The 23,354-nt window shown below is 42.9% G+C and overlaps 1 protein-coding gene across 6 annotated transcripts in view; it reads right to left on the reverse strand.

The window, feature by feature from the left end:
* The window catches only part of TJP2 (tight junction protein 2), a 63,669-nt gene that overhangs the window by 26,545 nt on the left and 13,770 nt on the right, over positions 1-23,354 (reverse strand). Inside the window, exon 1 of one of the 6 annotated variants that reach the window (XM_035309671.1) lies at positions 19,103-19,127. The exons of 3 other annotated variants lie outside the window; for them this stretch is intronic. Coding sequence is in view for 2 of the 3 variants with exons in the window: in XM_035309668.1 (XP_035165559.1) it covers positions 1,286-1,357 (72 nt within the window). In the remaining variant the exon portion in view is untranslated. Of the gene's footprint in view, positions 1-1,285; positions 1,373-17,045; positions 17,162-19,102; positions 19,128-23,354 lie in introns of those variants that run through there. 2 more of the 6 variants (XM_035309669.1, XM_035309668.1) reach the window with 2 other exon arrangements.

Genomic DNA, 23,354 nt, shown 5'->3' on the forward strand with positions numbered 1-23,354 from the left:
AAGGAGTTCCTCAGAGTATTATTTATGGTCTTCAAGTACTTCCTTTGTAAATTTGGGGGAGGCAGTATTATTTTGGCTTGGAGCTGTTAGTAAGCATCAAACAAAACCCAATTAAATCACTGTGTAATTTGTAAGTAATACATTTTTAGAAACTGCTCCTCGGGAAACTGCCTCACAGTTGCTGCATGCTATATCAGTGAAGGAAAGTACACGATGTACTTGCAAGCTGATTTTGTGCAACATAATTACCAAGACAACAGGACCGGCTCTGCCATACTGATAAAGCTATGCAGGCTATGTAACACAGTTCAGAGAACCGAGTGGTCACCTTGGAAGCCCGTAAGGCACAAAACACATCTGTACTCGCTCAAATCTCTAAGTAATAATCTCTTTAACATCATAAAAAGTACTGCTGCTTGCCATTGCCACGATACTAACCCATACTGACAGATTAATGGAGAACAGAAGATTGAGAGGGAGGGAGAGATGTTATAAATCACCAGTTGAGAACTTCATCAAAACTACAATTAAAGCCTCCACTACAGTAACAAAATTCCTGTTATTCCACATCTAATAATGACTCTCCTCTGAAGACACCAAGTGATGGGTTACAAAAAGCCCCCGCATCCTTGCCAATTTCTTCATGCTTCATCCGTAGGGAAACACAAAGGCATCCTGAGCAGCCTGGAAATCCCTTGTAGGATTGCCATTTCACTGCAAGGTTGCGCATCAAAACAGTGGTGAGAGAAAGGCAGGCAGAACAGTAAGGATCCCACCTCCAATTACCAACAGTAACTGCTTTGCAAGGTTTCACACAGATAGCAGCTAGCTGCAGCAAACATAAATTACTCCAATTAGCTAGTCTAAATTCATTAGTGACTAAAGTCAGTCCATGTCTAATTAGAACACTGCTCAGGATTTGCTTAAATCTGCCTAATTCTCCTGTACCCAAATGACAGGTACTTTTACGTGCCCAGAAGGAGACCGCTTAGCCCAATCTCTGGCAGGAAACAATGCAAAGTGCGAAAATCACCCGCGTGCTGCGAACAGGCAGCTGTTGCAACTCCCACTGACGGTCGTCAGAGATTTATTTATGCAACTCCTTGCTACTGAGAGATGACCCAAGCCAGCTTCTTTCACAGTGAAAGAAAACCACCACCAGAAGACCTAACACTGCAGTCATCTGGCTATGGATGTGAGTTGGAGGGGGAAGGAGCAAGGAACCCCGGGGGGGGAGGGGGAGGGAGGAAAGACCTGGAGCAAGATGCAACAAAAAGCAACTCACGTGCCCCCTTAAAATCCTCAACTTTTTGACTGCATGTGACCACATTCTCTGCAGAGCTTGAGCCGTCTTCATTGTTGCAGGATATAATCTGTTAGGGGACGCCGTGCATCCCGGTCTTTTCATCTGTTTCTACCACTCAACACGGTTATGTAATTCTAATACAATAGTGGCCTACATACTCAAACAAATCCTGCTGCCCGTTTCGCACAGAAACACATCAAAAACACAGCAGGGAAATGTGCTCGGAGTTTCACTAACTCTCACTTTCAGAGGCCCCAGAAAAACCCAGGACCATATCCTTATGTTTAAAAATAATAAAAGTCATTATTCTTTTAAGTGTCAGAAACCAATCAATATGTAGCAAGATATTCTCCTTGTAAGCACAAATTACCATCCCCCCTCTGCCCCTCCCAGCTGATCTGAAACTTTAAAGAAACGGGGTACTTGCAATTTCAAGAAAGACTGGTGGAGAAGCACAATGCAGATTACCCACAAGTTTATATTCTGACTATAGCATTTCATGGTAAAAATTATTCAAAATAATGGAGTGAAGGGTATTTAAAACTGTTTAACAGCCTCTATCAATTCTTAACACTTTAACTGCTGAATCCAGTAAGTCCTTATGCAGAAATAAGAATACGTAAACGTGTGAGTAATCCTTTCACCTGGACATCTAAAATTACATTTAAACATTGGCAAGACTGGTGACATGGCTCCAGAAAGCAAAAGGCACAGAGCAAGCAGTTTAAAATGTGAAACAGACAGGAAGCCATGCCAAGTGCACAATGCTTATCTGTGCAAAAACCCCATCCACAGACCACATTTCTTCAATAGCAGAGGAGTTTTAACTGCTGAAGATGGACAACAGTGGAAAATGTGGAGTTTAAGGTTCTTCCATTAAAAGACCGAAATCAACTTCTGGCATTTCAACTGTGACCCCATTGACCTCTTGCACTTCCTGGCACAAGCCAGCAGAACTGGAGCGTGCAGAGCTTTGTGCCCGAGCACTTGGCTATCGAGGGCAAACACTATTCAGGCAAGTGCATTGACACCGGCCACTGGCTGGGGACGCCCAGCTCTGGAGCACATGTACTGATGGAATACTGTCCTGGGAGCTTGGTGGAAATAGGTGAGATCATCGCTGTACTGCATTTACATGGTAAGGTTTAGGTAGCGGGGGAATCCAGGGGTGGCCTTTGTGAGAAGAATCCAGCAGCCCCCATGTTCAATAAGGAACAGTTTCAGCCAGCCCCAAAGGGACCTGCTGCTGGCCAGAGCTGAGCCAGTGAACAACGCTGGTTGGGCCTCTGGGAGCGTAGATTAAAGAAAGGGGGGGGGGAAACTGCTGTGCAACAGCAACTGGTGAGAAACTGAGTGAGAAGCAGCCCTGCAGACCCCCAGGTTGGTGCAGCAGGAGGGCAGGAGGTGCTCCAGGCAGGCAGCAGCAGTTCCCTGTGGCCTGTGGAGAGGCCCCTGGTGGAGCAGGCTGTCCCCCTGCAGCCCATGGGTCCCACACGGAGCAGATCTCCACGCTGCAGCCCGTGGAGGAGCCCCCGGTGGAGCAGGTGGATGTGGCCTGGAGGAGTTTTTGTTTGTTTAGTTTTTAAATCACTGTCCCGGTAGATCCATGGTACCTACTTTTAATGGTACAACCACCACTGTCTTTTGACTTTATCTCTTTGCAAACTCTGGCTCTTTGCAAAGACTAATGGAAACGATCTAAAGCCTAATTTCACACACAGCACAGGATTATAGTTGTAATTACAAGCCTTTGATATTCATACCCATTTCCCATTTATTACCTACAAACATTAGAAATTGAAGCTTCTTTTGAAAACATGCTGAACTCCAAGCAGTGAACCACACCTTGGTTCTTTGTCTATTCAGAGTCAATCCAGAGTTTACCCAGACTATAAAGCATTTGTGATTCATGTGGGGAGACTCAATTAAAAACTAACCATGATGATCTTAACCAGGACTGTGAGAAGAGAGACAGAACTTCGAGAAAACTGCAGAGTAACCTCAGAATGTCACAATGTTCTGGCAATAGAGGCTTTTCCAGTCAATGACATGAGCAGCTGAGTGGAAATATGCCACAGCTGTTTCAATATGTCAGCAGCATTCCTGGCCCCAAAAGCTGTAGGCCACAGCAAAGGATTCAGAAACTGCCCACACGTTGTCTACCTGGTTCAAGGCAATTATATGATAGAGAATTGGATTACACTAGATTTATGGGCATTCCAAAATTCTGATCCACTTCAGCTTCTGGAGGACCCCCATGAGACTTCCTCAATAGACGGTGGAGGCTGAGTGTAAAAAGAAGCAAGCTCTGTACCGGTTTGTGGTGTAAAGGTTCACACTTACTCTCTTTCAGCAAGAATATTGTAGGCTGTAGCCTTCTAGGCTAATTAAAGATGACTATGGAAAGATAAACAGTTAACAAAAACAGTGGATCCAGAAGCTATGAAGTGTTCTGGATTACCACATTGAAAAATGACTGAAGAGGAATTGCACCTTCACGAGGCCTTTCACCCTGATGTAAATAAGGGTACTCGAGCCACTTTGAAGTAAGAAGGCTCCAACTTAAATGTTTTCATCAAGAATCTGCATTGTATACAGATGTATGAGGATAAGGAAAAAATATTTATCTATGGCTCTTTATAATAAAGGCAACATTTCATGAAAAAAAAAAGACACTTTATTGAAATATTTCCTACATTTTGTGTAGGCTTCTACACTAATAGAGCAATTCCCAAAAGTGCAACAGATTGTACTTAAAAAAAATGGGTGTCCAGAACGGTGAACACATTAAGGGAAGAGAAACATTAGAAGGTGGTTTGTAAAAGACAACCACTAGGAGTAACACTAAATTGCTCTTCATCAAGGCAGAAAACCTTCCCCCTGGTGAGGGGCCTGGAACCCAAGTCCTATGAGGAGCAGCTGAGGGAACTGGGGGTGTTTAGTCTGGAGAAGAGGAGGCTCAGGGGAGACCTTATTGCTCTCTACAGCTGCCTGAAAGGAAGGTGTGGGGAGCTGGGGGTCAGCCTCTTCTCACAGGTAACTAGTAATAGGATTAGAGGGAATGGCCTCAAGTTGTGCCAGGGGAGGTTCAGGTTGGAAACTGGGAGACATTTCTTCTCAGAAAGAGCAGTCGGTATTGGAACGGGTTGCTCAGGGAGGTTGTGGAGTCACCATCCCTTGGGGGTTTAAGGACAGGCTGGACGTGGTGCTTAGGGATATGGTGGTAGAGGGTTGGTTGGACCAGATGATCATGGAGGTATTTTCCAACCTTAATGATTCCATGATTCTGCTGCAGAACGGAAGAGACAAATGGCGACAATACTGTTCAACACACTACTAGGAATGCTAAGTGACGAACACAAATCCCAGTTGCATTTTCACTGTAGCCCTGCTACTAACTCACACTGCAATGTTCCAGATCTTCTGGTACACAATTACTATTAATTTTTTAAAAGTTAAAGGGGAGGGAAAAAAGTTGCATGCGTGCACAACATCTCCATTGATGCAGGGCTCTGATAAGTTGTGCGCTTTTTAATTCAAACTGTATCACTTAATCCAGCTCACAGTGTGTGTGTGACATACGAAGCTTAAATGCAATGAAGGATATCACACAATCTGCCCATTACGGCAATCCCCGCACTAGAACTCTTAGAGTTGTTCACAGTGGTGCAATCAAAATGGCATCTTCAGCTCAAAGATTTTTTTGCAGAATTTTGCCTGGATACAGTTAAAGTCAGATCAAAATAGAAACACGGAATTTGCGTTTTGCAAGTATTTAATTACTCTTCAATTCCTTATAACAAAGGGGATAACAAATAGCCTGGATGCTACTAAAAAGCCACTACAGAATGTGGTATTAGAAATCCTTTTGCTGGCTTACTGAGTAAAGCACATAATCTCTGAATAGATTTATTGATTTTAATTATGTTAAACAAAACCAGGGAGGTTGTATATATAATTGTCTGTGCAATGCATACGTCAGTCTCATTTGGAAAAAGTATTAACTTTTTTTCATTTTTTTAATCTGTCAATGCCAAAAAAATACTGCATAGGAAACTTGTTTCCCTAATATTTAAAGCCTGACACTCACCAATTATATTGAAGACTTTCAGAAAACAGCAGACTAACCCTTTTGAGAGAACGAAAGAGGAGAATTAAGAATTTCCAAATGCATTTTGAGTTCAGGTCACTTTAGAAAAAGCTAATAAAACCCCCAAATATTTTTGTTCATTTGTTTGCTTGTTTTCTTAAGATGATTTCTTCTACTCAAGCCCACCAAAGTTTTTGTTTCTTTGCCTCTGGAAACGAACATTTTTGGCAGACTCATAGAAGACAAGCTGACAAATTATTTCTGCAAAATGTCGACAATCCACGCACGCTGGGAAAATACAGAGAGCACAGATTCAGTGAATGGCTCACGATTAATCCGGAGAGCCACTAGGTGGTGCGGTGATACTGTAAGAGGCCCGCTCAGTCCCCCTCGCTGCACAAGAGGTTGAGTACGGCAGTTGTTTCAAGTTTGCAGCTTTGGACTATCGCACACAAAATGGCAATTGCTGTGAAGAGCTGGACTCATTACTATACAATATCTTAATTTATTTTTCAGAACAGTTTGGTATTTGAGCGATTTTCATAAATATAAATAAATAAAATTTAAAAAATTTTGAGAAGGGCCCAGTATCTTTCTAGGCTGAAATCCTACTTTGAAACATTTATTTGAGACTAAAAACAACAAGAATTGCTCAGCAGGAGAGCACCTGAAGAGTGGCACAAAGGAATTCCGGCCACCCCAGCCAGCTTCATTGGGGCCCAACTCAAATGTCTCTGTGCTAACTAACACCTGTAGCATGGGGAGTAAACAAGGAGTTAGATGTACGCACGCCTGCAGGGCTATGAGCTCATTGACATTACACAGAGGTGGTGGGACGGCTCTGCGACTGGAGTGTTGGAATGGAGGAATACAGGCTCTTTAGGAAGGACAGGCAGGAGGGGGAAAAAAAAAAAAAAAAAAGCAGCTGGAGTGCACAGAGCTCTCTGCCTGGGGATGGGTGAGGAGCTGACAGAGCTTGGGGTGAGGATTAAAGGGAGGGCAGGGACAGGTGACATTATAGGTGACATCCTCTTGGGGGATCTTCTTGCTAGAACACTGTGGAACAAAGCCCTGGAGGGAAATATGGCCCAAGAAAGCTGGTTAATATTGAGGGATTACCTTGAATATTCTGGTGGCCTAGGACAGGTTTACAGCATTGGTGGATACGGAAAGAGCAACTGATGTCATCTGCCTGGACTTGTGCAAAGTATTTGACACTGTCCCTATGATACCCTTGTCTTTAAACTGGAGAGACACAGATCTGACAGATGGACCACTCAGTGGGTAAGGAATAAGCTGGATGGCCACACTCAAAGTGTTGCAGTCAACAGCTCACTGTTTGAGTAACAAGTGGTCTTCCTCAGGGGTCAGTACTAGAACCTGTGCTATTTAATATTTAACATCTTTGTCAGTGACATGGACAGTGGGATCGAGTGCACCCTCACCAAGCTTGCCAGTAACACCAAGGTGCGGTCAACACTGAAGGGAAGGGATGCCATCCAGAGTCACCTGGACAGGCTTCAGAGGTGGGCCTCTGAACTACTTAAACTTCTGGAACTCAGTAAGTTCAACGAGGCCAAGTACAAGGTCCTACTCCTGGGCCAGGGCAACCCCAAGCACAAATATAGGTTGGGTGGAGAAAGGATTAAGAGCAGCCCTGAGGGGAAGTACATGAGGGTGGTGCTGGATGAGAAGCTCAACATAAGCCAGCAATGTGCGCATGCAGCCCAGAAAGCCTACTGTATCCTGGGCTGCACCAAAAGCAGCGTGGCCAGCAGGGTGGGGGAAGTGATCCTGCCACTCTGCTCTGCTCTTGTGAGGCCCCAGCTGGAGCACTGCATTCAGCTGTGGGGCCCGCAGCACAAGGAGGACATGGACATGTTAGAACTAGTCCAGAGGAAGGCAACGATGATCAAAGGCCTGGAGAACCTCTCCTGTGAAGACAGGCTGAGGGAGATGGGGTTGTTCAGCCTGGAGAAGAGAAGACTCCAGGGAGAAAATGGCCTACCAGTCCCTAAAGAGGGCCTACTGGAAAGCTGGGGAAGGACAATTTGTCAGGGAGAGCAGTGATAGGAGAAGTAATAGTTTTAAAATAAAAGATGGTAGGTTTAGATTAGATATAAGGAAGAAATTATTTACTATGAAGGTGGTGAGGCCCTGGCACAGGCTGCCCAGAGAAGTTGGGGACACTCCATCCCTGGAGGTGTTCAAGGCCAGGCTGGATGGGGCTTTGGGCAACCTGGTCTGGTGGGAGGTGTCCTTGCACATGGCAGGGGGTTGGAACTGGGTGATCTTTAAGGTTCCTTCCAACCCTAACTATCCTGTGATTCTATAATTCTATTAAAACAATTTTTTTTTTTCTCTTTTTGTTTTCTTTAGTCTCAATTTTTAGGAGCACATATTCTATGTTATCAGACAAACATGCTTTTTTTTTTTTTAAAAAAAAAAAAATCAGCTTTATTAAGTCACTTTCTTCTGCAACTATTTCAAGGATTAATTGCATGGTTTATATAAAGGAAATAGACATGTCCCCCCAGAACTTTTATGTTCTGGAAAGGGAGAAACATCTAGTACTCTGGAGATAAACCATGCATATTACTTATCAATCCCACCATGGAAATGAATAGCAGAAAAATTCTAAACCAGAATTTTGAACTAATACCAAATGGCTCATATTATAAGTTAGAAACACTACATTTCAGTACTAACAATAAAAAGAATCACTGTCATGTTTTTGGAGTAAAGCTTTTTATTCTAGCCTACTGTTCCTACCTGAATGGAAGTAGTTAAGTACCTTTACACTTGCCTGCTCCTACTTCTCATCAGCAGAATGAGGACACCTTAAAGGACCTCAGACAAAGGTGTAATTTCTCGTTAAACTGGAAAAGGCAAGCAAAACACACACAGGAACTTTCTAAAGTCCATTCATGTATATTCCACAGTACTTGTTATCTCTGCCAGTAAGAATAACAGTTAATCATTCCAATTCAGTACCTAGAAACTATGTAAGATTATATGGTGTTTTTTAAAATGATAATGCTTACTGCACAACTATATTTTTAACATCTGCTCCCTCTGTAACTCTTAGAAGTGGACAAATGCAAAAACAGCCACCTGAGCTCTTCTGACAATGTGCTATGAAGAGCAGTCCTTACTTAGCACTGTCATGAGGAAAAAAGTGATGTGAAGGGCAAAAAGAGGTATATTCCCAGTAGACTGTAACAAATTCAGAGTGTAAACTCATGATCAGTTTGCAACCTTGGCATGATACACCAAGAATATACATGCAAAAGTTCTAAAAATCCTGGGAGGGGGTGGAAAGGATGAGCAGAGTATATTACTTTTGTTAGAGATTAATTCTATTGAGCTTAGATACAGACATATACACCAAAGAACAGTACAGTATCTCATTACAAACTAAACAGAAGAAAAAGAAAAAAACTGATTGTAACCAGAATACAGCTGCAAGATTGACAGGTCATACCTACCAAAAACCTAAAGACTCACGGAAACACAGCTTAGATCTTTTTCAAGAGGAAGTTCCCTCAAGTATCTTTTGCCCAACAACAGTTCTGTCATTACTCTACTGAAATTATGCAGCAATTGTTCTAGTGCTTCCCCCAACAGGAAACAACCAATTGTTCAAAATTTGTGCAGGGAACAGCTTCAATTGAAATACAAAATCGCCATTTTGGAGAAAACATATCCCATTTTCAGGGGGGAAAAAAGAAGAGCAAAAACGTACTAAGTTATTTTCTTCATTTTTCAGAAAGCAATGAGAATTTCTCTCTTGAGAAATAACACTATGGAAACTAACATTTCTTCCATCCATATTTTTTTTTCCTCTTTTATGTATTTATTTTTTCTGTTCACGTTGTTTCAGAGGAACAACAGAAATTGCTTTCCGTTAGTGTTCTGGGATGCGCAGCATCGCTCCAGCATGTAACATTCACTTACTCTCCCACAGGCACTTCAGGGGTCCTAAAGGAAAGCACAAGCCTCACCTCTCAGCGCAGTGTATGCTCAATCTTGCAATGAAGTGCTTTTCCCCACCACCTCTTTTCAAAATAACTTGCTTCAGGACATAAGAAGCTGCAAACAGAGCAATTTCAGTTGAAGATCAAAACTAATCTAGGTAAAAGGCTGCTAGATCAATAGTACTTGAGTGTGCAGCATACAAATTATCTTCACTTTCCAGGGTGTGTGTGTATGTATATATTTGTATATACAATATACATACACACACATGCACGCACTGTTTCTTTTTCCAACGTTTTCCTAGAATTTGGCTTGTAATACAGTATGGAATAAGGTGCTGTACACGTTTTTTTCTGAATGCTACAAAGAAGGTAACGACAGGTCACTAAACTTACAGTCCCCCTAATCCAAAATGGCTTTAAAGGTTGTCTGACTTCATCACTTCTACTTACGTTAACTGTAAAACCTGAAGTATTTATTTCTGTTCACACTGTTGCTGTACTTTCTGCTCTTTAAGATGCTCATGCAAACAGTCTGAGAAACAAAATGCAGCAGCAGTTCGTGCACAATCTAAGTTCAGCAGGACACTTTTTTCTTGGCAACCATCAAAAAAACTTTGTACTGATGCACCTGTGGGATGGGGAGGTAAAACTCAATAGGCATAGAAAACCAGTTTCATTATACTAGGTAACTTAAATGCCTTTTTATTAGCTTAACTGAAAAACATTTGTACAGCTGCTATTACCCAAGGGTCCCACTTCAGAATCAGCCATTCTGTGCAGCCAAAGCATACCCTTTACACTTGCATCTTAAAAGTTTGAAAGAAGCAAAACCCAAAGATATCCATCCTGTGGATAGATACAATTTACAATTCTTATTCAACTTCAGTGGTGCATCTTCTACTGCTAGTGCTTCTGAATACTTCTGCTTCTGGCACCCATATTAGAACAGGAAATCAAGACCTAGAAGCAACCAAATCTAGCATCAAGCAACTACTGCTGCAAAAACGTGCTTCTGCTATTCCATGACCTTATAGACTCTGATTGCATGAACATCATTATTTATCCAGGAAAACTCCAAATTTGAGAAAACAAAACAAAACAAAACAAAGCTGGTTATTGGTCTACTGCTTCATGTAACTTGTTTTTTAAAGGATCGATGCATTTCTGGGATACAATCCAATCAGGTCAGCATTTATATTTAATTATCCAGTCATAACGCAAGACAATTCAAACAGTTGTACAATTGTTGGCTGTTGAGCTCAGTCCCAAACCACATTAGATTTTCTTCCCCTGTTAAGTTTAATAGTTTCCTTTGTTCTAACTCTATTAATAGGAGAGTGATACACCATATTCTTACAAACATTTTGCTTTTGTTCAAGCGTTCCTGTGGCAGTACAATTATGTACAGCCACATGAGCTTTCTTTTCTTGTCTGGCGGAAATAAACTTGAATAAGGTTCTGTATAGTGCAGAAATTTTGATGGTATATTGAGCTTTAAGACTACATCCTACCCCTACCACAACATAAACGTAAGAGAAGGTCACTGTCACACAAGATACATTTTAAAAAAAAAGCTGCAACTTCATTTGAATGCCCATAATACTAGGAACACAATTCAGACCTGTTAGAAAATGTTAAAAATCGACAATTAAAAAAAAATCTCAAATCTCTGTAAAATGAATGTAGTAGTTCTGAGTGAAGCTGTATTTTCAGTACCATTCAGATAAATACCACAATGGTTTGTATGATTTTTTTCTTAGCCAGCTCTTACAGAGCCACTAAATTTCTTAACCACCACACAGCAAAACTATTGATCATTCGGCTGCCCTTATTTTAAAGCAGATTCCCACTTTTCTGATGTTCCAGCACTCGAAGAATTTTTACAGTTCGGTTTTCTAGTCCCACTGCTCAGACCTCTCCTCCTTCCTTTCCTTCTGCCACCTCACTCCTGCCCCCAAAGTCTTAAGTAACCCACCTCTCCCTCTCAAGATGTCTCAGCAGCTTACTCAGCCACGCCAGAAAACAGTGCTAAGTTCACTCCTAAACTTTAACATATCTTGCTCGTATCCAACACAAGACCTAAATCTCTTGTGAAAGGAGTTCAGCATTTTTTTTCCTGACATCCATACAATGTCTCCTGGGATTGCATTTGAAAGGTTGTAAGTCTCTCACTGACACTCCTCCCAATACATGTGGAAGAAGAGGAACAGCAAACAAAAATATCACTCAATTTCGTCCCAATGTGTCAATTACCATGAGACAACAAGTTAAGCCAGATGCACCTGCTTAGCAAACCACATTCAGAATCCCTTTGCTCACAGCAAAGTTTCCTCCTCAGGGCCTCCTGAGGACTATAATTGTTTTTGAAACAATAAAACTAAGCATAAATACTCCCCTCAGCTCTGCATATTTCTGGGCCAATTCCACCAGCAACCTATTATCCCGTACAAAACTGCGTTACACTGAACCTCACCACATACCTGATCACACTCGTAGAATACTTTAAGATAAGAAAGCAATACAAGGGAAGGTGAAGACCGAAAAATTTCAAGTGTTTTCCATTCCTTCTCCCCAGTCCTTTGGCAAGGGAAGATGTGAAGCTGAAGTGTAACATGTAGTTATGGACTAGCACATGATTTTGCTAACACCCAAACACGTTGACATAAAGAACATTCGAACCCTCCCAGCTTATGTAAAATACCGTCGGAGTAATTTCATGACAGTAGTCAATCAATCACAGGAGGAGGGCGGGGAGGGAGGAAGAGTGTGGACTGAAGTCAACCACCCCTTTTTTCTTTAGTATCAAGCAAGTAACTTCCACTTGGCTGATTTGTTCCCATAGTGCTAATCTGAGTTTATCTGCAGCCATTCTTGCTTCACTTGAAAGGATGCCAGCAGAACAATTTGAAACTACAACCCTTGATGCAATCTTTCTGCCCAGTCAACACTTCTCATGCATGCAATGTCAATGTAAGGAACTTCAGGCATCTCTCCAAACGTTAAGTGAAGCCAAACTGTCTCACCCCTACAAAACAGGGTCATTTCCACTGAACTGCACACTGAAGTGCACAAAGGATAAACTGACCAGAACTGAATCAGCTGAGTGACAGAGCAAATTTTATTCCTCCTTTCACAACTACTAGTCTTTTTCATAAATCACATGAGGCTTTGAAAGAACTGGGAAAGAGAAAAAAAATCCTTCTGCACATGTGGCTAAAAGGAAATTGCATGGCTCCGAATCACCAGGATCAAGAAATGCTTCCATTCAGTTACTGCCTAGAGCAAAGCTCAGTTCAGCAGCAACTTCACTCTCAACCACGATTCAGAACAGAGAGTTTTCTTCTTGTAGTTTGATCCACATAAAAGAACATTTTACGCTCAAGGACTTTCTGACACAACAGGCAGGAGCAAACCATGATGAAGTGTTCTGCCTCCTCCTCTCTTAAGAAGAAAGTTACGTACCTGTCTATAGGCAAACACGCTTTATAAGAAGGCAGGGAGAATTAAATCCATTTTCAAATCATTGAGACCCATGACTTTTAAGTCCATCCCTACTGCTGCAGAAGACATTAGGAAAAGTATTCACTAGCTTCTACAAGGTAAAGCAGGAAAAGAAGACTTGGAACAGAATGGAAAATGGAGTCAGATTATTACAAGAGGTGGGAAGTTGGTAAAGGAAATTTAATGAGTGCAATTCCGTAGTTTAACACCACAATATGTTAAAATGGCATCATAATAACCTCTCAAATTAAAAGCTACACAGAAAATGACAAACCATGCACTTGAAGCATCACTGTGTGTCAGGCTGGATTATAAATATTTCTCATACACCCAAGGGACAGCAAAGGCTGATGTACCAACAGTACTCTGGTACAGGATTTTTCCATGTTTAATAAGTATCTTGGTAAGTGCGTCCAAAGCATGTGACAGAAAAACTTCCCACCTTCTTCCTCCATCTTCTATATCCTTCTACTCTAAGTTCACTGGGCACTGTTCACAAATAACTAGGGAAGTGCAATTGCCAAAGGATAGCTTTTGGAAATGCCAGCAGGCATCCATCTGCAGTCAACACCCTGCATTAAAAGTCTGACCCCAGGCCTTTTGCAGCCTGACCTACTGTATAGTACACCAGCCACGCTGAGATAAAGCGCACACAAGTATTTGTCAAGCTGGTCAGCAACTGAAGGGGAGTTCCTGCCAAAGAGCAGGGTCGGGAACAACATCACCCCCTTTGATGCTGAGCAGCAAAACATTTTCAGGAAATGTGAAGTGCTAGAAAATAAAAATTTACAGCCAAACCGCAACCACTACATAGGCCCTCAGGCAAAACAACGCTAGTCCAGATATACACAGAAATAGGAGTTCTGATGGCAACCTCTAAGGAACATGTATGCACACATTACCCATCAGCTATGCCACTGCCACTTTGGTTGTTTAAAAACGTTCCCACGCAACTCTTAGAGCAGAAGAGTCAAAACCACTGACCACTCTTTCTACTTATGGAATATAAGATTACGTAGGAAAACAAACCAATTGATAAAGTAAACTGTTATTCATTCTGTCCTGCAACTCTTCAAAAAGCCTCTGAAACACTGTACAGAAGAACCCTCAGCCCTGGCCACTAGAAGAAATGCACATTATCCAGCAGATTCTTGCAGTGCTGGGATGCAGAAATAAGTGCAATCAGTGCCAAGCACCAACCCTGGCAGCAAGCTCTGTAGCTCAAAGGCCAACAGTTTGTCTCTGAGAGCTCTGTTTGCGAAGTCTGGAATGACAGTCTCTCTGGACATACTGCATTCTCTACAAAAAGCTCATATGGGCTACATATCCTAAGGAGCAAGCATCTGAAATGCTTTCCGATCATCTACTAGCTATGCATGTGCAAAGGAAAGACATGACAGGCTGAATAGATACATTAGTAAATCATAAATAAATAACAGGTTTATCATTTCTTGTATGTATATAAGAAAGCTGTTAGATCAGAGCTGTGGTTCTGCAAAGTTTTCTTTTTTTGCTACTGTGTATTGTTTCTTAAAAAGGAATCATTTATTAAAAATTCAGTGGTGAAAACACTAAGCACTGTTAATCAAATCTAGAGACTCCACCAGCAGAATAGGTAAAAAGATACTGCTCTCTGCTTCACAGGACATGACAGAAGGCACAAACACACACCTGGAAAGCTGCTGACAATCATCTGCCTGCCAAATTAACTGCTGCCAGTGCAGGCCTTTAAGGAGCATTTTTATCTTCACTGTAGTTTTAAGTTACTGGATAGAAGTGCCTGGAGGGTTCATGAAGGCATCTCCCTCACTGTTAAGGAAGTTACATGATACTTTATTCTTGCATAGCATCAAATGTAATTGCATATATGTATTAGTTTCCATTGTACATCCCATCTAAGATGTGTTTGGGAATATAATTCTGCCTTAAGGCAGATACTTGGAGTCCCTGTCTGTGATCAGCCTGGATCACACAAAACTCTTGGCAAGTTCTGCATTTTGATGACAAGAAATAAATTTCAAATACAGGTTTAAAATACAAAATGATTTTAAGTTCATTTGCATTTTAAACACAGCCTTGAATTCCGCTATATTATTTGGCTTGTAAGCCATATACAGCTCACTTCATTCATAAAAGATTTCCACAGCCTCAATGGCATTCGCTTCCCAAGAAAACACTGTGACCTACCACTTTCTACTACACAAAGGTCTCTTTAAAACGTTTCAAGTGTCAGTTAAATCTGCATGTGCCTTACCTTTCTAATCAACCACAGGCTGTGAAAAACAGAATTCTTAGAAACAAAGTCACAAACTTTATATTGTTGGAATAGCCTCATTAAAAAGTCCAGCAGAAACCAGAAGTCATAGCTGTAGTATCTCGCTAGATCATTTGTCTGTCTTCCATAAAATAATGAAAAAATTGTTGTCTTTATAAAAGAAACAGAATTACAGACTTCAATAACCATAATATAAGGAATATAATAATTGGAGGAGCCACACTTACAATTTTTCCCCACCGACGTTCAGTACACTTAAGAGACTTCAGGTCTTTCACAATCTCTAACAATAATAGGAAGGTGAAAAGATCGGCCCGAGCTCCCCCCCCCCCCGGGGGTTGTTTTTTTTTTTTTGCTAATAGAGACACTGCCATTGAATTTACAGCCCAAACAGACTAATTGCAAACTCTTAAGGGCTTACAGCCTCTCCCCTGACGCCACTGCCCAACACTGACAGAATCAGGTCCAAAAAGCACCAGCCATTTGGAGGTGAGGAGAAAGAGACTGGCAACAGGTCTACCAACCCACCCTGTGCTGAAATACAGCACAAGTCTTCCACTTTGGGAACAATTCCATTTTTCAAGTATTCACTTAAATAAATTGATGGTGAGTACAATTTAAACAATAGCCCTCTAAAGTGTTTATCTGTGAAAGCCAAACTCTGCTGTAGCTCAGGCGGTAACTACACAGTGTCAGCCTCTCCACTCACTGCGGGTCAACATGCTTCAGCCCTATTCTTGCAAAACCCCTGTCAAGCAAGTCACCAAAACCCACTGCCATGGACATTTTATGCCAAATTTCTCTCAACTGAACCACCAGCACACAGCTACTTATTAGACGTGCTGCAGCAACAGTAGTGTCCAAGCACCACGGGAACCCCATCAAAGAGCCAACAAGATGGATTCAGAAGAGGCAAAATGGATAAACGCAGCAGATGAGGAAGACCACAGAACAAGATGGGTGGAATAGGAGTGGGACAGTTACCCAGACAGCCTGGGTAATCCTTTCTGTAGGGCTTCTTTTGTTCCCCAGACACACACAGTATTAACAGGTAGTTCACTCCAGGCTAATAAATACCCATATCCCACCTAGCACGTGTTACAGTTAATACAGAGAAACACCATCCACAAGCAGTATACTTACAGTACTAATTGTCCCAGAAGCCACAAAAAAAACCATGTTGTTTACCATGGCTTCCAGTCACATTTTAGCAGAGTGAACATGTGTGTGTATGGTGGGCTGACCACAGGCAAGCTCTGCTCTCTGTCTGCGCACCATACCAGGTCTGCCATCCTGCCGGGTGGCCTCCACCGCCCTCAGGTGCTTTGCAAGCATATATACTGCTTCCCTTCCACGACAGGTGTCGGAAAGCATGTTTTCCCACTAAAGCACACAGGCCTCTAAAGACTATTAGTAGGGTCTTGGGAGAAGAAGAGATCGATTTATTTTAAACTGTGGAGTTTGCTTCTCCACAGAAGCAGGATTATTTCTGGTTAAAGCGCTGACCCGCTCCCCCTGAGCACAACCAACATTTGAGACACAAAATTCCGCCCTTGCCCTCCCACGGTGCGAGGAAGAAGGCAGCGCCCCACGCCAGCCACGCCACACACAGCCGTGCCTCCAACGCTCTTTGCTTCTGCTCACCAGCCTGAACCTCCCGGCTCCGATTTAACCGGGGGGGTGGGTGGAAAAACACAGAAAACAGGATTTCCACGGTCTCTCAGCTGGCCAGCTTGGGTGAAGAGTGACCCAATGATCCTGCAGCCCACCCTGCGCAAGTCCTCCACGTCGGCTGCACGTGTGCTGCTAAGCGGGACACCAGGGCCCACATTAGCAGCCACGAACACCTGCGGCACCCGTCATGCGCGCGTCGGGCCAGGGGAGGCTACTGACCTGCTCCTCCCCTGCCGCGGGCCCGCGTGGCTCTCTCCCGGCGGAGCCCTGCGTCGCTCCCATGGTGACATGGCCGGGCCACCCGCTGCCACGGGCGATAATGGCCGAGCCCACCACGCCGCACACCCCCACCGGGAAGGGCCGGAGGGAGCCGAGGGGAGGCGGTGGCGGGGGTGGCCAGAGCCCGGCACGGACAAAGCCAGCACTGAGGAGCCCGCCACAGAGAGACTTTGTACCGCCGGGGCCCGGCCGCCCTCAGCCGCCGGCCAATCCGGCCTGCGGAGGCCCCAGGGAGGCGAAGAGACATTGTCATTCTCCCTGGGATGAAAAGAATTGTTATTCTCCCTCTACAAAAATATTTCTTGTCTTCTTGCCCTTGGCAGCTGCCAGTAGCTGACGCGTGTCACGGGATAAACCAGAGATGCCCTGGGTCCGAGCCTGGGTGGGATTTCTGGAAGTAGTGCAAAGCTTTTGGATGGCACCCACAGACCTGCTTTACTAAACAGAAAGGCACCCATCACTTCTACCTTTTCAGTCCATATGCTTCCTTGAAAGAAAGCCCCACACACCTGCTGACATCCCCAACCCCACAGCCTCCATTAGGTACCCTCCCACCACCTAACAATCTTTCCATATTTGTCCCAAATACAACAATGCTGCAGTTAATTCAGAAGCTGAATTGACCCTATTGTTTTTGAGGCTTTTTTTTTAAAACAAAACAAAACAAAACAAAACAAAACACATGCTCTTGAGGTAACAGTATTCTCAAGGGCTTGCAGAAATGACTGGGCACTAAAAAGGAGAAGACTGGCTGACGTTCAGCCTCACTGTTGCATTCACAGACACGGATTCTTTTCCCAGTGCTACTGTCTTCCTGGGGCTGCATTATTTTGGGTGGGTGAGTCAATACTTGAATCAGCTCTTGGAAGGAAGAAATTAAGGATAACAAATCATCAGGGAAGAGCTTTCTTATGCCAACACTTTAAAAAAAGAATGTAAACAGCATGTTATTTTGTGTGGCCTACCCTCAAATTTGGAGAGAAAAAAGCAGGAAAATGCCAAAGCATTAAGTTGGCTCTTCTTTCATCTGGTTCCTCACATTTTACAAGTAACTGACACCATCCAACTTCTGATGAAGTGTTAGCAGTCTAGTGTATGTGCAAACATCAAGGTCACAAGGAAAATAAAGCACTGACTCCAGTCTCCTCCCATAAATGGGGTTCTGTAGAGTGGGATATGAGAACAGCACCTGGCCTCAAGAATGTCTTCATGAGATGTAGCAGGGCAAGGCAAACCTGCGCTAGACACTGCTGAGCACTTCTGCACATCTCAGAAATTGAAGAGAGCTTTCTAAAAAGCTAGCACAGGCTGGCAGTATCAGCATGGGACATTATGGCACTGCTTCAGCAGGGAAAGCCACTACCCAATACATGCCTCCCTGAAGTGACTGGACATGATGACAATTACAGGGGCTAGCTTTTGCTTTGATAGAGTGCAGTAGGATTTTGCTGAAGATAAGCACACAGTTTTAAAAGCAAGTATAGTTTTAGCCTGATGGCAATGTATTTTTCAAAGAAAGCAGTTGACAGGCACAGAGTGGGACAGGAAGAGGAGAAGCCACTAGATCACTAACGCATTCTCTTAACACACACATATCAAGTTAACGGCAGCAAAAAGTAGGGCACCTGCCTCCTGCAACTGCCTCCCTCCACACAGGCTCTGGCATGGGATGAAGAGCCAGCTCCCTCTCTCAATACAGCCCCCTTGGGAGCGCAGGCAGAGCAATGTAAGCCTGTCCCATGACAAGACCGAGGAAGATTACTTCTAATTCCATGTAAAAGCCATGGCTTGGCCTAAAGCCTCCTTTTATCATGTTTTGTTGACTATCAAAGCCACATGGTGTTAACACTAACAGTGAGGTTATCTGACTTCACTTCCCTGAGCTGCAAGGCTGCCACCATGGTTAACGCACTTAGCTAGCCTGAGGTAAGTGCAACACAAATGCAGGAACTGACCACAGTTATGCAAGCAGAACAGACTTGTTTTTAATCCCTTACCACAAATCATCACCTGGGAAGGGCCTATCAGTTTGTCTCCATTCAATTTCCTGCAATAACAGATGGAAAGCAATTCATTTGGGCTTATAAGAATATTTCCTATGTTTGTCCACGAGAGTACAGTGGATATGTAACTTTTTCTGCTTTTTTATTTCTTTTCTCAAACCAAACAGTGACCCTTCCACGATAGGTAGATAAATTGTCCTGTAACAGCCTGAAAAAGTGTGCAGTGACTCCCAGTGCTCAGGCTCACACTAGAGCTTGGCCAAGTGCCCAGATGCCCATACTGATGTGACAATCAGTGCAATCACAATTTACAAGCTATTCATCCTACAAATAGTCCACAGCGAACAGACTTTAAGGCCTTCAAGGCCTTCCTGGGTGCTTTCTTCCCTTTGATGGAGCTATCCTCCCAAGGTGGCTATGTGATTGGGCCGTAGGAGGGGAAGATGATACCACTGAAACCAGAAATGAAAGGATACAGTACAGCAGTTTAACCAGTGACAAGAGCTACAGGAACTACTCCTCTGGCACAAGTTACAGAACTCCTACAGCAGGAAAAGGAGAGCAGGTTCTCGAGTCACCCAGTTGACCTAACAGCCATTCCACTGGAGGACAGCATCCCCATTCTCTTCCCATGTAAGCTATAGGGAAGAAAAATACAACCCTAAACCAGAGCTCAAACAAGCACGTCTTTAAGTGTATAATTAGCTACACCTTCTCTTCCTGACTATTTGTAGGCTACAAGACCCTGTCCCATTGATCATGAGTGACTACACAGAATATGTGCAAACACAGAATATGCACAAAATATGCATAGGAGACAATGCCAAAATTAGCTTGGGACAGCAGCACAAGCAGAAGAGGAGCCAGAGACCCAGCAGGACAGTCTGTTCTGTCTATGCAGGTCTCTGCATACTCAAGATTGAGTGTCTGGAGGCAGGGTATCAGTGTGTTCAGTTTTCACTCCTTCCATTTCAAAGGGAACGTCTAGGTGTAACTGAAGTCGGTCCTAGAAAGGATGCTGTTTCATGGAAGGTAATGGCTGGTTACCAATACCACGTCAAAATTACATGAATCAGGCTAACAATGTGCAGCTCTGTCCTCAGCAGTGTTTAGGACCAGCTATTCTGCATGTGCAACAACTGTAAAAGTAGTATTACATTCCATGGATTTCATGAAATGTTACATAGTTGTTCAGAGATTTTACTATGAACTTCCATGGAACAACTAATCATTATTAATTGTATGAGTAGCATGGAAATAACTTTTAATGACCACATTTTCCTACTGAGACTTTCAGCTTAAGTAATCAAGGCAGACATTGTTTGCCTAGGATCAGATTCAATTCACAGTCTGTGTAGCGCTAATTTAAAGAGATTGCTTCTGCAGCTTGAGTCATGGAAAACCTAGGATGTATTCCATAAATTATATAATTTTACTGTGAATGTAGGGGTTGTGCTGCTTCTACCATCAGCAGAGGGAACACCCTTTTACCATTACATGTCAGGATGCAAATTTAAAACAAGCAGCAGCCTCCCAGTTACTCCTGCCAACCAAGCAAGGCTGTCCAGCAATTTGCCTGCAGCAACCATGAGTGGTTATGGTGTTGTGATATAGGTGCTTTCTGCTTTATTCCCATCCCATCCACACCTCCAATCAAGCCTTTCAAGCAGCCTCTCTGAAAATCATATTAATTTAGTTATTTGTTTGTAAGTGGAGTTCAGCACTTAACAGTGCTAGACAGCATGGCAAACAGGCAACCTTAAAGAAGTGGGAGCTGTTTTCAGTAAGAGACACTGGGAATGTTGGCTACTAGTCCACCTATTGAACTGTCTGAACACAGATGTCAGTTTTGCTTTTGTTTTTAAGCAAGTGTTCATGATCTTTTGATGAAAGGCACTGTAGAAGTTTCTAAAAATACCATCTTGCCAAACAGCCTTTCCCCCTTCCAATCTCTTTAGACTGCTTTTTGTCATCAGTCTGCAAAATCACACAAATCAGTCAGCCCAGTCCTACTTAAATGATTCATAAATCCAATTATGCCCGCTTCTTTATATAGCAGGCTAGGCCCTAACAGATTCAACCTTCAGGATTAGAGGATGGGTAGGTAGGTGACCTCTGACTCTCTACCTGCTCAGGGCATACATATGGTTCAAATTCACAGCTCTACTCTGCAGTTAAATCACACGAATGGCACAGTAATCTTAATCTGTCTTGAGGGGATGGGAATGCTGCAAGAAATGCTGCCCCGGCACTTGTTACTGTGTGTAGGACTGAATCCAGCGGTGTGCCACCAAGGTGGTGGGGCTGGAGAACTGACCCTGCAGCTGGAGGCTGTGGGAGCTGGGCTTGCTCAGCCTGGAGAAAGGATGGCTTGCAGGGGCACCAAGCAGCAGCCAGTCGGCATCGATGAGAGGGGATGGAGGAGATGCAGCCAAGCTCTTAACATTGCACATGGCTGGAGGACAGGAGACAACGAGCAAACGCTCCAACAAGGGAGGTTCAGAGTGGATATAAAATTTTTCCCCTTGAGGACAGCCAAGCCACGGACCCAGGACCCAGAGTGGCTGCGCTGTCTCTGCCCTTGGAGCTTTCCAAATCCCAGACAGGTAAAGCCCCAGACAACCTGGTGACCTTGGGCTGGGCTAGAAACCTCCTGAGAGGTCCCTTTCCTCTTGAATTATTCTATCATTCCTGGGCTACCCTGTGACTCAAATGCCAATACCAACTTAAAGCAGGGCAACATGCTCATCATCCTGCCCCTTGCCTCTGCTTCCAAAGTACAGCTTGTGACTACACTGCACAGAGATTTTGCTGTGCAGCTTGTAGGGTCAGGAATGTTGGCCACCTCTGGTCTACTGCTAAGGATGCAGAAATATACGTACTCTGCACGTTCCAAAGCAGTAATTCCAAGGCTCTTATTTTAGAGAGCATAGGTGTCCTTTTAAGAAACATGGCCCAACTTAAAACTGTACCCATGCTCCATATATACTTCTTCTGAGGTAATAACCAGTACAAAATTATTTGTGGCTCACTAATTTGTGGCTCACTCTTTTGACCTCCATGTGGGATTTTATTTTTGCAACCTAGCCATACGGATTTAGACATTTTGCAACCCAGACATTTCAAGTCAACAAAGTTTAAAAGACATTGGTAAAGACTTAGAGTAAGATGCAGCCTCATTTTGAGCAAATGAAGTTTAAGTTCACAAAAATGGGAAAAAAGTGTTGTGACAGATCTGTTACATGATCAACAACTAGGACTATGTACAGCACTATGGAAATTAATATTAAGAAATATTGTAACATATAGTCTATCTTTCTCAACTGTTTTCAAATCTTGGTCATCAAGTCTGCTAGATGTCACACAGACTCCAGAGGTTTATTTTGCTGAAAAACAACAAAATACACTGCTTGTTTTATGTTGCTGTGTCTTTCAGAAGAACATGTGAATTAGTACATAGATGCATAGCACCTTTCATGGGACAAATAAAATCAAAACAGCAAAGGCATTTGTTAACAAGCACTAACAAAAATGATAGCATCGAGAATAAAGAAATATAGCTTCTATTTATCCTCAACATGTTTACACTAAATACATTTTCACCTCTGCTATGTTTTAAATTGTACAGCAGTGTGTTAAGAAGTATACTGGTAAGCAAATGAAATACTGTGACATAACGTTGAAGTGTGATGCAGGGATGTAGCAATGACTATCTCAAACCTTCTTTCTCATCCCTTTATAATAAAAGAAGTTTACCAGTAGAGTAAGTAAAATTAAAACAACTTCCTCTGGCATATGCGCTTCGACCTCTATTAATTTAAGAAGCTAGTACTGTTATTCTAAAAAACAAAACAAAGTAATTTAAACAAAGTCAAACCACATAAACATGCACTGTGTTTCTCTTCGAGCATCATACAAAAGCGCATATCAACACTCAAAGGGATCTCTCTTCTTTGCCCTCAACTTGTTCATTTTATGCAGAAGGCACCACATGAGCACATTTTGGTTGAACATTCATTTTGCTTAAATCTCATTTCCTTCCTCTATCCTCCATTTTCCTTGACTGCTCCTTGCAAAGTAGCAAAACAATCTTCTGCTTCTAGCAATTTATCTGCCTTCCCTCACTAAAAGTCAAGCCCTTACAACATCAAAAACTTTACCATGGCGATCAATTCTTATGGCACAAATTATGACTGCACAGTAAAGAAAAGAAAGATCCACTTCTCGTGCAGCTCATTATACTTAT

This window comes from Oxyura jamaicensis, chromosome Z (genome assembly GCF_011077185.1).
Source record: "Oxyura jamaicensis isolate SHBP4307 breed ruddy duck chromosome Z, BPBGC_Ojam_1.0, whole genome shotgun sequence".
NCBI classification, from domain to species: Eukaryota; Metazoa; Chordata; class Aves; order Anseriformes; family Anatidae; genus Oxyura; species Oxyura jamaicensis.